The sequence below is a fragment of the Patagioenas fasciata genome, chromosome Z (assembly GCF_037038585.1).
Source record: "Patagioenas fasciata isolate bPatFas1 chromosome Z, bPatFas1.hap1, whole genome shotgun sequence".
Classification (NCBI taxonomy): domain Eukaryota; kingdom Metazoa; phylum Chordata; class Aves; order Columbiformes; family Columbidae; genus Patagioenas; species Patagioenas fasciata.
In genome coordinates this window covers 35,742,510-35,758,793 of record NC_092560.1, presented here as the reverse complement: position 1 = coordinate 35,758,793, position 16,284 = coordinate 35,742,510, and the positions used below count along the sequence as shown (strand labels likewise).

At 40.3% G+C, this 16,284-nt stretch overlaps 1 protein-coding gene across 2 annotated transcripts; it reads left to right on the top strand.

Moving 5' to 3' along the window:
• The first annotated feature begins 418 nt into the window (after positions 1 to 418).
• Positions 419 to 15,174, top strand: NFIL3 (nuclear factor, interleukin 3 regulated). 2 transcript variants are annotated; one of them, XM_065860749.2, is made up of 2 exons: positions 419 to 664; positions 11,176 to 15,174. In XM_065860749.2, exon 2 carries the CDS (start codon positions 11,365 to 11,367, stop codon positions 12,739 to 12,741), a length of 1,377 nt encoding a protein of 458 aa, XP_065716821.1. In that variant the 5' UTR covers positions 419 to 664; positions 11,176 to 11,364; the 3' UTR covers positions 12,742 to 15,174. The 2 variants fall into 2 exon arrangements, with proteins under 2 accessions (XP_065716821.1, XP_071657976.1); XM_071801875.1 differs by lacking the exon at positions 419 to 664 and adding an exon at positions 2,310 to 2,506.
• The last annotated feature ends 1,110 nt before the right edge of the window (positions 15,175 to 16,284 follow it).

Genomic DNA, 16,284 nt, shown 5'->3' with positions numbered 1-16,284 from the left:
CACAGCCTGATGACGCCACGCACCGCGGCAGCGGTAAGGCTACGCGAGCCCCGCCGCGCTCCCACTCCCCCGGCAGCGCGGGCGGCGGCGCTCGGACCTCGCGAAGAGCCTCTGCGCAGCCTTACCGCTGCCAGGGATCGGGCGCGGTGCCCCGGGACTGCGCCCCTGCGGAGGCTGCGCGGGGCGAGCGCCCCCCTGCGCGAGATGCCGTGGGGCGGCGCGGCGGTTACGTAAGTGCCGGCGCCCCCCGCGCCGCTCTCCCCCCTTCCCCGTACCGTCCCCCGCCCCGCCGGCGGTTATGCAATCGCCAGCACACAGACCTACTGTACCCCACACCGCCCAGCGCCCCGCCCTGCCCCGCCCCTGACCGCTCCCATTGGCTGTCCTCTGGCAGCGCCCGGCGCCGATTGGGACGGTGTCGCCGCCAGTCACGACGCGGCGCGGCTGGCATGCGGGCTATGAGCCCGCGCCGCGCAGCCCTGACCTACTAACACACATCCCTCCGCGCCGCCGCTGTCGCCGCACGCTCCCGCCCGCCTGTTCCGCTGCTGCCTGTACAGTGCGGCACAGCACCGCATCGCGTAACGCCGCCGCCGCTTCGTCTCGCCCCGCCCGCGGCCCGGCGCGGAGCAGGGGATGCTCGGCGCCTCGCGGTGCGTTGCAGGTATGAAGGAGCGCGTACGCGCGGAGCGGTGCGCGGTACGAAGTTAGCGTCACCGCCCGGGCTGTGGCGTTCGTCGCTCCTCGGCTGTGGGCGGCTGTTACATAACGCCAGCCCAGCCGGCTCCGGCTGCCGCCGAGCGGGGAGGGGTCCGCCGGGCGGCCCGTCTCTGTGCGCTGGCGCCTGGCTCAGCAGAGGGGAAGCAGCTCGGGAGATGCCCGCCGAAGGCTTTCCCTGGCCGGGGGGGAGGTGCTCGCTCCTGGCGAGCCGTCCTACCCCCTGCTTCTTCCCACAGCAAGCCCGGGGCAGCGCTGCCGGAGCCGCTCTCCCACGTTGCATAATGTGCCGGCGGGGAGCGGACTACCGCGGCGGCCGCCGTGCGAGGCGGAGAGCTGGGTCCTGGGCGCCGACCGCGCCTCGGCCACAAAACACCGGGAGCTGCGTGCTGCCGGAGCCTGCCGGCGGCACCCCCTTCTTCGGGAGGCGCTGGGGCATGTTGCCCGCGGCCAAGCGGGATTAGTGGCAGCGGCCCGGCCGTGCCGTGCGGGGCTGCTCTTGCCTCAGCCCTTCTCGTCACTTTTGTCGCTGTTTTTCAGGCACTGCGGACCGATCGCATAATAGTTCCTGGAAATGTTGCATTATGTAACCACAGAATTTGCTGGCAGCCGGGCTGGGAAGAGGGAGCTAATTATGCGATTTTATAATCTCGCTACAAAGAAACTAGGACAATCTCTCCTAGAGGAAAAACAAAAACAAAAACAAAAAACAAAAAACAAAACCAAACCAACAAACAAACCCCCGTAACTGTAGCAGATTTTGTTAAATTGCGTTTAATAAAGGAAGTAGATAACTGGGTAAGTGGGGAGGCAAGGCGGGCTTACCGCCTGCGTGCCGGGTGCCTTAAAACGAGATCTGTGTTGATCTATATTTAGCCCCGTCGCATTTTAGCAATTGTGGCTTCATGTACTATTTGTGGTCTTTTCTCCAGAGCTGTGCGTGTAGATGTTCGAGGCCATTTGCTTGGATTTTTAACTCCATGCCTTCAGAAACGTTTTGATAAGGCTGTATTTTTAGGAAGGCATTTCGCCCAGACGCTGAGCCATTTCTCCGGTACAGGCTTTCACTTGCCGTTTCTGACAGAGGAGGAAGAAAGAAAGAAAGAAACGAAAAAAGAAAGAAAAAAAAACCAAACAACCAAACCCGTGTAATTTAAGGGAGGAAGGCGTTTAGGAGATGTTAGCCGTGCCGGAGGAGAGGGGTAGACCCGTCCCGCCCGTGCATTGACGGCCACGGGGGGCCAGGTGCCGCCGGCCCCCGGGGGCAATCGCCAGCACCGCAAGTAGGTCAGTGTGACAGACCCGGCGGGGAGCGGAGCCCGATCCCTCGGACACCTTCCCTTCAGGCTTGCGCTGCGCCGCGCCGTGCGCGGGGGTCGCCGTCTCCCCAACGGCCGTTGGGAGCCGTTGGTGGCCGTTGGGGCGCGGCGGCCGCGCGGCGGCGGGCGAGCGAGGGCTGGGGGCGCTGGCGCTCCCCCTCAGCCCTTTGTTCTGGGCTGGGGCGGCGGCGGGCGGGTGGGGGGAGCGACGGGCTGATAGAGCGGGGCCGTGCTGAGGCGGGAGCGGCCCGGGCGCCATGCGCCGCCGGTCACGTAGGGGCCCGCCGGGCCGGGGAGTCTTTGTGGCGGGCGCGGTGCGGGGCCGAGCTGCGGGGAGGCGGCGTCCTCCACCTCCCGCACCGCGCCCCGTGGAGCGTCACTAGCCCCGCTTCCCCTTTCCCTCCTTGTCCCACCGCCTCCTGAAGGCAGACAGAGGTCCCCCCTGCCCGCCAGAGGGGTACAGCTCGCAGGTAGGCATAAAGTAGCCTAGCACACCCCCACTGCCGCAACTCGAGTATTTTCGGCTTTCTCCTTACGTAACGAACAACAACAACAACAAATGGCCATTGCCCAATTCTGTTATTCTGCCAAGTCACTTCGGTGTTGCAGTGGCAAAAGCCATGGCTCACGGACGTTCCGTACTCTGGGGTCAGCTTGTGCTCTGTCCTCGACGGGAACATAGCTTTAAAGTTGCTGCTCATAACTTGGCTGTCAAGATATGATGAATTTTGTGTGTGACTAATACAGTCCTCTAAGTAGACAAAACCACTGTGTTTGTTACCAAAACCTCCAAAGTTCAAATTAAATACCACAACCGCTGTCTTACCTGGCATAGGTAGTAGCGGTGAAGTATTTTAAAAATGTGGTATTCTCGATAACATCCGTAAACTTTTCTGCTACTTGATTGTTGGGGTCAAGTAAAGCTTTGCTTTTGAAACTGTCTTTGAGTTACTGTTGTGTTAAAAACAGCATGAGTTTTTCTTCTTGTCTGTGTAAATTGAATGATTGCCCTCAGTTTCATTGTGTTTGCTCCTGTGTATGTAATTACTTTGGGTCATCTTTGTCCTCAGTAATTAATTCAGTCCACAATCTTGTTTAAAATATTGCAATGTGCATCACTTATTCAATCCTTATTCAATCAAAATGTTGACTTTGATGGGAAACTTGGATGAATAAGGAATTGGGGTTTGGCCCAAAGACCTGATTTAAACCAACAAGTTCAAGGATTACCGAATAAAGATCCTTAATATCGATGGCACTAGCATTTATTGTTACAGAAGTTCTCATGTTACAGATGTCTTTGACTGTGCTAACACTCTTTAGAATGATCTGCCTCTACTTTCTAGTTTTATTTACTTTATATTTTTAGCTCATCTTATTCTCCAAAGGACTCTTAACTTGCTTTTAAAATGTGCAGCTTCCTGGATTTGACCTCAAAGCCTCAAGTTTCTGCTGGTTTGATGTTTTATTTTTTAAGGAACTGATCTGAAAGGTGTCAAAAAGCTCAGAGTCTTCCTATGAGCAATATGAACTTATGTGACCTCTTCACAGTTCATCTCATCCTAAGAAGGAAGAGTATTCGCCATGCTTTGGCTGAAATTTGTAGAACATACAGACGTTCTTTCTGTTACAATACAGTCTAAATAGAATCTGTGAAAGGTATCAGTACCATGCTACTTTTTTCAATCCTTTATCTGGAAATAAAACTTGTAAATAAAATCAACCTTTAGCTCATTTTAAATTGACTTATTTTAACAAATAGTTATGCAAACTATTCTTATGCAATGGTTTTTTTCCAGACAGCAATCTCGCTGCTGTTATAACATCACTATGATGCAATAGTATGAACAATAAAATCCTCTGTTTGAGTCTTATTACACACTGTTAAGCAATGTATCTGACTCATCAGCTTAATTGACTCTTCTAGGTGACCTTGCCATGATCATTACAGCCAGTTATGAGATATAAATGTGGTTAGAATATGTAATAGAAAAAAAATGCAAATAGATGGCCAATTTATGGAGTTCATTCTAAAAGAAGATGACAATTGATTTTTGTGTTACAGTATTTTACAGTGTATGAAAATAATAATTTTTAAAAGTTTTTTTCTTTTTTCTTTTTTTTTTTTTTTTTAAGAAAAACCACAAGGTATATGTAACTGTCTGATACTGGTGCTAAGTATCACTGTCAAAAAGAAGATTGTGTAAGCAAGCGCATATTTGGACTTGACTCTGTAACAGAAACAACATTCTTAAACTTATATTAAAAGATAGATCTGAAATTAGTATTAGGACCTCCTTAAATATCCTGATTTTTTTTTTTTTTTTCCCAGTTCACATGCTGAATTGATCCATGTCTAAATTAGCGTACTATGAGACTGAATCTGATGGCAGACATCACACAGATCTACTATTATCAGAAATAATGCCTTATTTAAGATAGTTGTGGTGATGTCTATGTGTGGGGTTTTTGTTGTTGCGTTGTGTGGTTTTCTTCTTTTTTTTTCCCCTCCTTTCTTGAAATGCTCCATCTTGGTGTAATTTTCAGTCTGCTCTGAAGTATTTGGATAATTAGTCAATTTTTGCCACAGAGGTGGCTGCACAGCAGTTAGCAGTATAGGTGCCAGTGCTACAATACCTCCTCTTATGGGTGGAATGCAACCCAATAAAGAAAATGGTGCTCAGTGTGGGCAGTGATCTTCCTGTCTGGGCCATCGAATAGAATTAGAGCTCTGAAGATTGCTATTTCTCTTTTCTGTTTGCAGTAAGTGATAGATACCAACATTTTACAGGCAATGTTTGTTTTACATATTTGTGCTTCAGTTGTTATATAACAAGATGGATGTTTAGAGCATCAGCTGGGATTAATTGACATAATTCTGATGCCTTTAAATAGCACTATATAAATTTAGGTCAGCTGAAGGTCTGGTCCATGCTTGGCATTTTAAGAACACAGTTCAATAATAGCCATTTGTTGTCAGAATAATTAACATTTGATTTTTTTTTTAATGATTCTTAACTAGGGGAAAGCTGAGGCTGTATTTCCAGAACACTGTTACCGTTAACTTATGGCTTTTTGCTGTCTAGTTTTTCTTGCTGTCAGGTAGCTATTGAAATAAAGAGAAGCATGCTGTCATAGTCCTGTAACTTCAGTAACCATTGTTTCTATGAGGGTTTTATTAAAAATACTGGAAAGTGATGTGATGTTTAAAATGTCATGATTTATATGCACATGCTATATAATTAAATATTTACGCAAGTTATATATACGTTTTCTTTGCTTTTCTGTTTAAAGCTTTTCCTAGTGCTTAGATTTTTGTTCCCCACTCCCTGCTTCCTTGTAGTTCTCTACCTAAATCAGAGCAGTAAACAGCTTGCTCTGGAAAAACTGAACAGATCTGATACATCATACTGTCTTCCTAAGGAAATGAAAGAAAATATAGGTCAAATTTACACCTATTAACCTTGACTGACCTTTTTGAATAACAGCTACCTTTAACATAATGTTTCATGCTCTACAAATAGTAATTTTATTTGCATGATTTGTGTAATTTACCTTTGGGAAGCAAGCTGTACTTTAATGAGTTAATTTGCAGTTATTAAGATAAACAGTAACTTAAGTAATTTTCCTAACAATGAAAGCCTTTTATAAAAATTACATATGACATCAGCTTTCTGGGTACGGCTTGGAGGTGGGTAATATGAAGGTGCAATAGTGTTCCAAGTTCCACTATGATCTTAGTAATTTTTTTTGCTTTTTGTTGAAAAGTATCATAATGGCTTATTTTTTATGTTTCCCATGGACTATATTGTATAAACATCTCCCCTTTTTTTTTGTTTCAATAAGATGATCAACTTTTTAGTAAAAATGGGTCATCTTGTACAAAGCTATCATCATCAGTGTTCCACTGACCTAATTACACGTTGATCCTGAAACCGTAAGCACTTAAGATGCCTGTGAAGTTGTAAGAGAAGGAAACCGTGTATGGCAGCAATAGCTGTGTATTGCTCCATGTTGCTGTAATGGATTCATGATCTCTTGAGTGCAACTACATAATGGCAGTAACTGCTGGTAACATTAATGGTATAAATGCTTTTCCCTTTTGTGACTATGGATAACCCATGCATCATAGCATAAAATGCAGTCACCTATTTTTTTCCAGAAAGTTTGAGCTTCATTTGCCTTACATTGCCTAGACCCTCTTGCCCACAAATATATCCTAGGGATAGTATCACTCTGTCAGTGGAGCCAGCATTAAAACTTTTCTTTAACAGGAATATAATCTTACTAATGGTGCTAGATCAAAGGCAAGAAAAAGTATTTTGAAGGATTTCAGTAGAGGTTGGCATAAGCCACATCCTCTGTTAGAGAGGATTTGTGACTTAGGATAGACCTGAGAAGTGCAGAATTTCAGAAGCATTTAGGCGGGCTGTGTTCACCACCTTCAGCTTCCTGTAATGCATGTGCAATGAGGATCATGTTTTTTCTGTAACTTATGAAACTCTCAGGACAGAGAGCAAGTGTTTTTGAAACACCTTGAGGATGAAGTGCAAACTGTATTCTTCAGTTTTGCAAATATTGGAATGCAAAGTCATAATTTTGATATCTATGAGCAGGTTCTATACCAATTCTTCTGGTATACAGACAGATTTTCAAAATAGTTAACCTGTGACAGAACGGTAGCAGTAACATAATGATATCTATGCAAAAACACAGACAACAACAATGAAAAATATGCACAGAAATGTATCAATATGAGCTTTTATTGTTTTTCTGCAGTTTCCCATATAGTGGTAATAGTGATAAAGGTGTGGTTCTTTTTAAAAACAAGAAGTTGTACTTAGCCAGTATTTTCTTCCATTTTTGAAGGATCGAGAGAGAAATTGTTTTGATGAATGGCATTACAAAAGTGAATTGTGTTTGAGCATCTGACTGCTAGAAATGGGATTTAATTTAGTTTAATAGAATCACTATCCAAACATTAGAGCAATAGAATTAAACAATTATTTATCTCATTTTAGGATGTGTTTGAAAAATTGTGCTTGGAGATAGCATGAATTATTTTGCTAAATACAAGTAATAATATGCAGTTACTCTGTGGGAAACATGCATACATGGGGAAGCCCACATGCATTCTCTAAAGCAGAAATGACTTGTGTAATTAAATTGTACAGAAGAGAGAAAGATTGCAGCCCTGTCCTTCAACCTTTTGAAACATTTCAATTATTATAGTGTGAATACACAAATCCCCAGGATCAGATCCTTAATGTACTATTTTGACACAATCAGATCACGTGAGTATTTTTTGAAGTTCATGGATAAATTAACTTTTCATGATTTCTGCATATATAATTCCTTGCTTCAATAACATGAGTTCTATACAACAATCTCATTAATACTTGGGTCTGGGATTGTATCCTGCTTTTATTGAAGCCAATGGCAAAATTGCTGTGGGAGCAAGACTGGGTCTGTAATTAAGTTAATAGGGTCGAGTGTTATTACATTGTTGAATTGGCACTCAATGCCATTAACATCAACCAACCAAAAAAAAAATCTTTAACAGTGACTAATGTAAGACAGTATTAAATGTTGGTTTTATAACATTTTATGAGGGAGTGATAAAGCAATTGAAAAATTAATCATAAGGGAAAATATTGGAATTTGAAATATAGTCAGAGGAATCATTACAGCTCATTAGTTTATGTGTAAATACTGATGTTTTCCAGTGGAATTATAAAATGCAAGTGAAGTGAAGTGGCTGGTTTCACTGAAAGCATTTTGCCATTATCGTCAGATGGAATTTAACTTGTTTAAAAATCATCATAGGGCTGATCCACACAGAGAAGTATTAACAAATAAGGGCTTTGACTTCTGTTTGTAAAGCAGTAATTCCAGTTACCGTGATAAAAGTGCTTGTTGTTTGGTTAGTCCACTGAAGTAATAGCATTAGAACTAACTACATAAATAGCAAACCAGTAAGAGTATGTCAGTGGGTTACATGTCTCTCTTGGCAGCTTTACTGATGGACTCTGGCAGAGAGCAAAGTTGAGTACTGCACGGAAAAACATGGTTGTTTTGATACACACTTAATATTTGCTGTAGACTTGCATGCTACTTATGTTCTGTCTATTTGTGCCAGGAACAATGTGTACAGGAGGGAAATTGGCCAAAACAGGAGTTATCAGTGCTACAGTGAGCAGATTGTGCACTGGAACAGCCCAAACTGCAGAAGTCCCATTGAGCAAGGGACATAAACTCTGCAGGTTGTTGGGTTGTTTAAGTGCAGCTCAGTGCCAGTTTTAATATGCAGGAGATTGACTGAACATGCAGTTGAGCTTTTAGTGATATATAGATGATCATAGTGATGAACTATGCCATTAGTCTATGTTCATTTAGGCAAAACAAATCCAACAACTTTTTGCTAAATATTATTGTCATTATTAGTACTTTTGCTAGATAACAGTGTTGGCCAAATGTCAAAGTGGGATCACTTTGAGTTTGGACACCATGCAGATAGACACAAAGCTATAGTTCTTATCCTGAAACAGTCTTTTTAAAGACTGAATGTATTGCTTCTACATAGTGTGGAAATGGAAAATTGGCATATTAAAAAGTTGTATTAAATCTGTGTAGGTATAGTTTTGTACACACAAATCCTTTAAGTACTTCCTTGCTGTTGCTAGTGTTTCAAGTGAAAGTGTAGATGTTCCATAGTATATGGAAGATAAATCTATAGAAAAGAATGATGTGTGCATATTAGTATCCCTTTTCTAAGTACTCTAGTATGTTAAATTCAGTATGATCTCTGTATTGGTAAGGCCCTGAAACTTCACAGAAGTTGTTTTGACACCATTTGACTTGGGTGAAAGTCGGCTGAGATCCATACTAAGATTTCATAGGTATTCAGAGCATGTAATACTGCTGTATGCTATAGGTGTATGCATTTCCTCAGAAAGACAGAAGTTTTTAATGGTACAGGTGAACACAGTGATTTGTAGTATACCAAGACAACTATGGATCGATAGTTGTGCATCCCCAATGCTCCAGAGTAATGAAATAGAATCCTAGTATTTTTCTTCTTTTAAGGTAAAGTTACCTTACAGAGACTGAATATTCTACAAATGCCACAAAAATACAGGTGGCCTTGTCTTTTTTAATTTTTAAATTCTGTGTGTTCAGCAGTCATTTTTTTAAGGTATTGGGTTGTACTCGATTTAAAAATGGTATGCATATTAATTAAACATTGAATATATGTAGCGGTGAAATGGACAGAATAGCTATACAGCTTCTTCAGCATATCATATTATACTGAATGTTTGAACAAACTGATGTTGCTTTGTTGTGGAGCTTGTTTTGTTTTTAAACCTGATCCAGCTCACATTTAACTTGACAGAAAACTCCCTTTGACTGCAGTTTGAATTTTGGATCAGGATCTAACTATGTAATTGCTGGTGTATTAGAGATATATTTCTCCTTTACAAACATGGCAATTTGTGGTGCTGCTTTTTCACCAAAATGTGAGATGCTGTCTTTGGTGTGGCTGGTTTCTAACTCTATTTTCCATTAAGGCTGTATTATCAAAGGCAAATAGTTATATGTCATTAATTAACCATGGATTTTAGGAAATTCTACTTAGCTGTTCTATTAAATGTGTTAATTTTTCATGACAGAAGAGTTGGCATGGTTTGATGGAACAGAACCCAGCTTGAAACCTGAATCTTTATGACCCTGCTTAATTGTTATTACATCACTCACTCCTCTTTTCCTTCTGGAAAAGACAAGAAAAACTGGCAGAATAGAGTTCATTAATTCTTTTATAACTTTCCCAACTGATAATGTTCAAATTAGTTTCATTAGTCATTGTAAAAACATTCCCAATAAACAGTGACATTAATCTGAAGTGGCTGCTTTTTTTTTTTTTTTTTAAAATTTGTTGTTATGCAGGCAAGAATCATTGCTGACTCAATAGTCAGTTCTATAAAAGCTCTTGACATACTACATTTATTTTGCCAGGAACATGACTGACTGTGGAAAATGAGATATTGAGAAGCTATATCTCAGCTCAAGACTAAATGATCCTATGAGACTAAAGTATTTTTGCATTAGGAGGGACTAAATAAAACAAAAGCCAATTTAAATGCCAAGTTCAAATTTAATGTTTACGATGTATGAAGCTAAAGGTTAAACTAGTTTTCCTGTGTAAACAGTAAGACTTTTAGATCTAAATTCCCACTTTAATGCAAATGCTGTTTTCTAAAGGTGTACATGCCTCAATGGTATTAAACTTTACTTGATGTAATAAGACTATTTTTCCAATGCAAATTATTAATTAAATATTATTTCTCTAACATATTTTTCAAAACTAACTTTAAAGTTTTCTTTGTAAGACCTAGGAAAAATAGTCATACATAGACATAATGCATATTTTTCTTGACAATATATTTTGTTAGGTATTTGCCCAAATTATGTGTGTGCTTTTATTAGTTTGAACTGATAAGATCAATTAAAAAGGAATTTTAAATTTCTAAGTGTGTGTAGATAAACATTGTATATACAGATATATATCTGTATATATGTATTTTTTTTTAAGGATGCAAAAACAATGATTAAATCTTTAATAGCTTTAATGGTTAGTGGTGTTATTTTAAGACAATAGAAAGCACTCCAGCTTCTCTAAATCAGCTTATGTTATTTTTAATCCATGAGGGACCCAAATATATAGCATTTCTAAGTCACACACCACAGCTGTTTTCAGAACAGATGCTTTAATGTGGAAGAACAAGATACTTTCCAGTAATGCTCATTAACGTGCCCAGGGGCCTGCAATGTTAAGTGTTGGACGTTTAGGTTGGTCAGAAATATCTTGGAAAGTTCTGTGACAACATTACTGTAGAATCAAAACTCAAATATTTATTTGATTTTTTTTTTTCTTTGAATCATATTGTATTTGTTTTGGAACCAAATCTGCTACCTAGGTATCATAAAGCTTAGAATATCAATTGTTTCAGTGTTGAGCTGTCTTCATATTACAGCAAGTTTAATGAACCAAATGCTAGTCTAAGCTTTTTATCAAAAGCTACTTTTGCATGTCCTGAACCAGCAGTTCCTAAATAGTAATCAAATTATCTATTTATTCCAGGTTTTAAAGACTATTCATATTGCCTCTGCCAAGAAAATTTGTTCTAGACACTTCTGTCTGAGAATATGAAAGAAAAGGAAGAATGTGTGTGGATTTAAAATTACTGTATTTATCAAGTTGTGGAGTGAGAAGCACTGGGGAAATAGCTTGCTGTGTTGCTCATTGCAGATCTACTACAAATTGTTTCTGATGCAGCTGAGAAAAATGCAGACCCTTAAAAAGGAACACGGACCTGTTGACACAAGTAGCAATGTGGACAAAATCATGGTACTTAAGTCTACTTTAGCAGAAGTGTCTGAAGAATTGTCTACAAATGAAGAGATACTACTTACTGAAGCAAATAGTGGAAAAAGCAAATCTTCAGCTTGCCGGAGAAAGCGAGAATTCATTCCAGATGAAAAGAAAGATGCTATGTATTGGGAGAAAAGGCGGAAAAATAATGAAGCTGCCAAAAGATCTCGTGAAAAACGACGACTGAATGACCTTGTCTTAGAGAACAAACTAATTGCACTGGGAGAGGAGAATGCCACTTTGAAGGCGGAGCTGCTTTCGTTGAAGTTAAAGTTTGGTTTAATTAGTTCTGCAGCCTATGCCCAAGAGATACAGAAACTCAGTAGCTCAACAGCTGTGTATTTCCAAGACTATCAGAGTTCCAAATCAAATATTAACTCATTTGTAGATGAACATGAACCATCTATAGTTGGCAGTAGTTGTATTTCTGTCATTAAACATTCTCCTCAAAGCTCAATGTCTGATGTGTCCGAAATAGCATCCGTAGAGCATACTCAACCAAGTCATATACAAAGCAACTGCAGAAGTCCCGAAAATAAGTTCCAGATTATAAAACAGGAGCCCATGGAATTAGAGAGAGAACCAAGAGATGACAGAGGTTCATATAAAGCATCCATATATCCAGGCTACATGGGAGCTACCTTTAACATGTACTCACATTCTCCTCCTCTTTTGCAAGTTAATAGATCCTCCAGTAATTCCCCCAGAACATCAGAAACTGATGATGGTGTAGTTGGAAAGTCATCTGATGGAGAAGATGAACAGCAGGTTCCTAAGGGTCCAATCCATTCCCCAGTTGAACATAAAAATATTCATGCAACAGTTAAAGTTCCAGAAGTGAATTCATCAGCTTTGCCTCACAAGCTTCGAATTAAAGCCAAAGCCATGCAAGTTAAAGTGGAAGCAATGGATAATGACTATGATGCAACACAGAAATTGTCATCACCTATTGACATGTCATCAAAAAGACATTTTGAGCTTGAAAAACATGGTGCACAAAACTTGGTGCATGCTTCTCACACTCCTTTCTCGGTTCAAGTGACTAACATCCAAGACTGGTCACTTAAACCAGAACTCTGGCATCAGAAGGAACTCAATGTAAAAATTCAGAGTGGTTGCAAAGCTGGAGTTGTTGAAATAAAGGACAATATCTACAATGTCTCTGAGTCAGAGAACCTGTATTTGAAGCAGGGCATAGCAAACTTATCTGCAGAGGTTGCTTCACTTAAAAGACTTATAACTACACAACAAATCTCTGCATCAGACTCTGGTTAAGTTACTACTGAATAAAGGCTTATTGTTTTAAAGGATGTCATTTGCAGTAGATCAATATGTTTTGTATTATGCTGAATTTTCACTGGACTTGTGATGTCATTTCACTGTAATGTTCACATAACGTCTGATTGGTGTCCTTTTGTGCACAAATTATTATGAAAACTAGGCTGTGTTATGATCACTATGCCTTGTGTATAGTCAAGTAGCCTGTACAAAGGCTGTATATAGTGAACTTTCTTTTTGTTCTTCTACTATAGAGTGTGCAAGTTACCAGTTACAATAAAATATTGGTGACAAACACACAACATCTACTACAGTTCAGTTGATTTTATGAACTTGTAAATAACTTGTTAATTAAAAACTGGCTCTTTCTTACACTGTGTTCAACTTCACTTATGTGTTTGGTTTTTACAGCCTAACAACCAAATTACAATTTACAACATGTAATCCTTCTGGCCACCTTTTTTCTTAACACGTTTTTTAGAAAAGACTAGAAATAAAGTGGATATTTATAAATGAAACAGTACCAATTTATAGCCTTAGCCTTCTCTAACTTATTTATTAGAAGAAGTTAACCAAAACCCTTGCAAATTCTAACCCAGTAACTAATATCAACAGCCTTGTTTCTTGTATCTCAAATGAGACAGTAATGAGTTTCCTGAGTGGTTTGTGACAAACCATTTTTTTCAATATTAGAACTTGTTTTAGATTAAATTAGTTAAGTTGGATTTTGTGCATCTGCAAAGTTTTCAGAACCTTGCAGTGACAGAACTGGACAGCACCATCTTTTTCAAGAGTTGGCTTGTGTGTGCAAGGGCTGCAGGCATAGAAATAAGTGTGCAAAAAGGCTGCGCAAAAGAGTCTGTCTGCCTTGCACACCTTGGTTCTTTCCATGGCAGACCATGGGTCACTTTTAGGTGAAGGATAAGGCTACTGGATCTGTAAATGCTGAGCCCACCAGGCAAGTATCTACATAAGGGCCAGGCAATAGTAATAGCAGAGTTAGATCATCTGCTCTTTTAGCTCCTAATGTGGGACATAATGCAACTCTTAAGTATGAAGTAAGTCTTACTACCACTTTGGCCTTGGGTTCAATGGCTTAGTTAATTGAACTGGAATACCCTGGCTCATTATGGGTCATTTTGCAAGGACTTCTTAAATGTAAGATGCAGACTGTGTAAAGAACTGCTCAATCCAGATACTACATATCCCTTGCAATTTATGCAGATTATAAGTTCTTCACCTGATGACTGGACAGGACTACAGTGATCTTTGTCTTTGAGAAAAGCCATTGAACCATGGAGACTAGACTTGCATCACATGTCCTTGGTTTGACTCACCAAAGTCTTTCATTTTAAAATTAAAAATAATTTATAACTAGAGCATAGATGTGGCAGAGGTTCTTTTCTTGAAACTTCCCCCTTCTTTTAATGTACTAATAACTCAAACTGAAAAGTAAGCTTTTGCTGAAAAGGCTTTTTATTAATTGCCATACTGTATAATGAATGCAACCTTTCCATAGACTTAGAATACTAATTAAGAAAACAGTAGGTATTGTTTTTTAAATTCATACTTGACTTGAGTGAGAGGAAATTTTTCAATTTTTTGGGGATATGAAGAGGAGTTTGAGTCACTCCTGATAGCTCTGAAGCTTGGTCCAGCAGTCAAGGCAATGGCAAAACTCCCTGATGTCAGTAAGGCCAGGATTTGATTCTGTACCTTTTCAGGAGCTGATGATTCACAGTCACATTCTGGGAGGACCTTGGCACAGAAATCACTGGTACTTTCTGAGCTTTTTTGAGCCTTCTAACTGCTGTCCTGTATTTGTGGTATTCAGAGTTAATAAACTGTTATTCTTTTTTCATGCCTTAATAATACAATAGACCCCATAGCTGGGCTCTGTATGTATTTGGTAATTAATATAGATGACATTTCAATGTTACTGAAAATAAGCTCAGGATTATTGCATGAAATGTAAAAATTTGCATTGAATGATGGGGATATGAAACATGAGGCAGTGATTGCTACTGTCTTTTAGCTTGCTAAGTATCTTCTGTAAGCAACAATAAAATTCTTTAAATATTTTGCATATTATTTATCACATGTAATGTGTTCAAGGAGAGGACTTAAAACTCTCAGTGTTGCCATCTGTGTAAGCCTAGATCTATTTTTTTTTTCCCATTTCTTGTTGCAGTTGTTTGTCATAATGGAAGAATGTTGTCCTCTTTCTAGCTCATTATATATTTTGTGTATCTGTTTTGTGCAATTAATACTTAACAGTAATGATGTAGTTAATTTGTTGAAGGATGTCATTGCAAGAAAGTTATAGCATGGAGCTTAGGAGCACAATCAGATGTTATTTATACTCCCTTTATACCTTAGTGTTATGCTTCATTTGAAGAAAGAAATAAATAATTTGTCTTTTGTTCAAAACCAGGTCTAATTACAACATGATTTTGTATTACATTCATTGTCCTAGTCCAACCCAGAGGTGTTAGCTGCAGTTGATGACAAATCCTCCTGTGCTGAAGCTACTATTTCTGCACGTAATACTTGGAGTATCTTTCACAGACATTATAAAGTTACACAATGCAGAGTGTGGGTGGTATATACAAAGCCTCGTTCTTTGCTACAATTGCAAACTTGCCAGAAGACACTCTGAACTGCCTTCAACTGCAGTAGATGGTTCCCTTAAACCAAGACCCTCACACTCCTCACAATTTTTTAGCTTGTTTTCCTTCAGGACGTGGTACCAGGAAAGATGGAGAGTCACACTGGCTGGTGACAGGGAGAGAAGGCAGTGGGACTCTGCTCCCCTGCTCCAGCTTCCAGCTGGTGCAGAGCTGCAAATGTGTATGAGCAGAGGAGCTGAGGGGTCAGAAAACTGTGCTCTTCCAGCCTGCCTTTCCCATGCTGCAGAGAGCAGGAGCAGCCTCCACGGAAAAAATATCCTTGGCTGGTCTACTATTTTCTCCATTGGAGTTCAGAATGTTGGTTTGAACAAAAAAATGAGCTTTACCTAAGGCGATATAAACTGGTATCACATCCTGTAAGTTATAAAAACTCTTGTAGGCTTAGCAATTAACTGACAACATAAAACATGCAGGAAGCGGAATCTTTCTCATATGAAGAAACATGGATTACTAGACAGTAACTGAAAAATTACTGTAGAGTGTGCCTCCAAATGAGAATATTAAGGAAGACCACATAAACTGGGAACTCCAGAGACTTACCAATACAAATTGTCATTTTTCATGGGAACACAGGAGGTACCATGGTAGATTTGGTTAGTCCTGAACCTTGCCTGTGATAATTGTTAGTATGAAGGGCTTCAGGGAAAGTTATAAGAAAAGTCCATTGCAAACCACAGTTGATTAGCAGTGTAAGTTTTCTTACTAGTGACATCAGCTGGTGTCCAATCAATACTGTGAAGTGTGTTAGGTCCTTTGTTAAATATGCCTAACAGTTACATATAAACACAGTGATATATCCTCGTGTTCTGTCAACACCTGTATTTTGGTGTGTACAAAAACTGAATGTGGA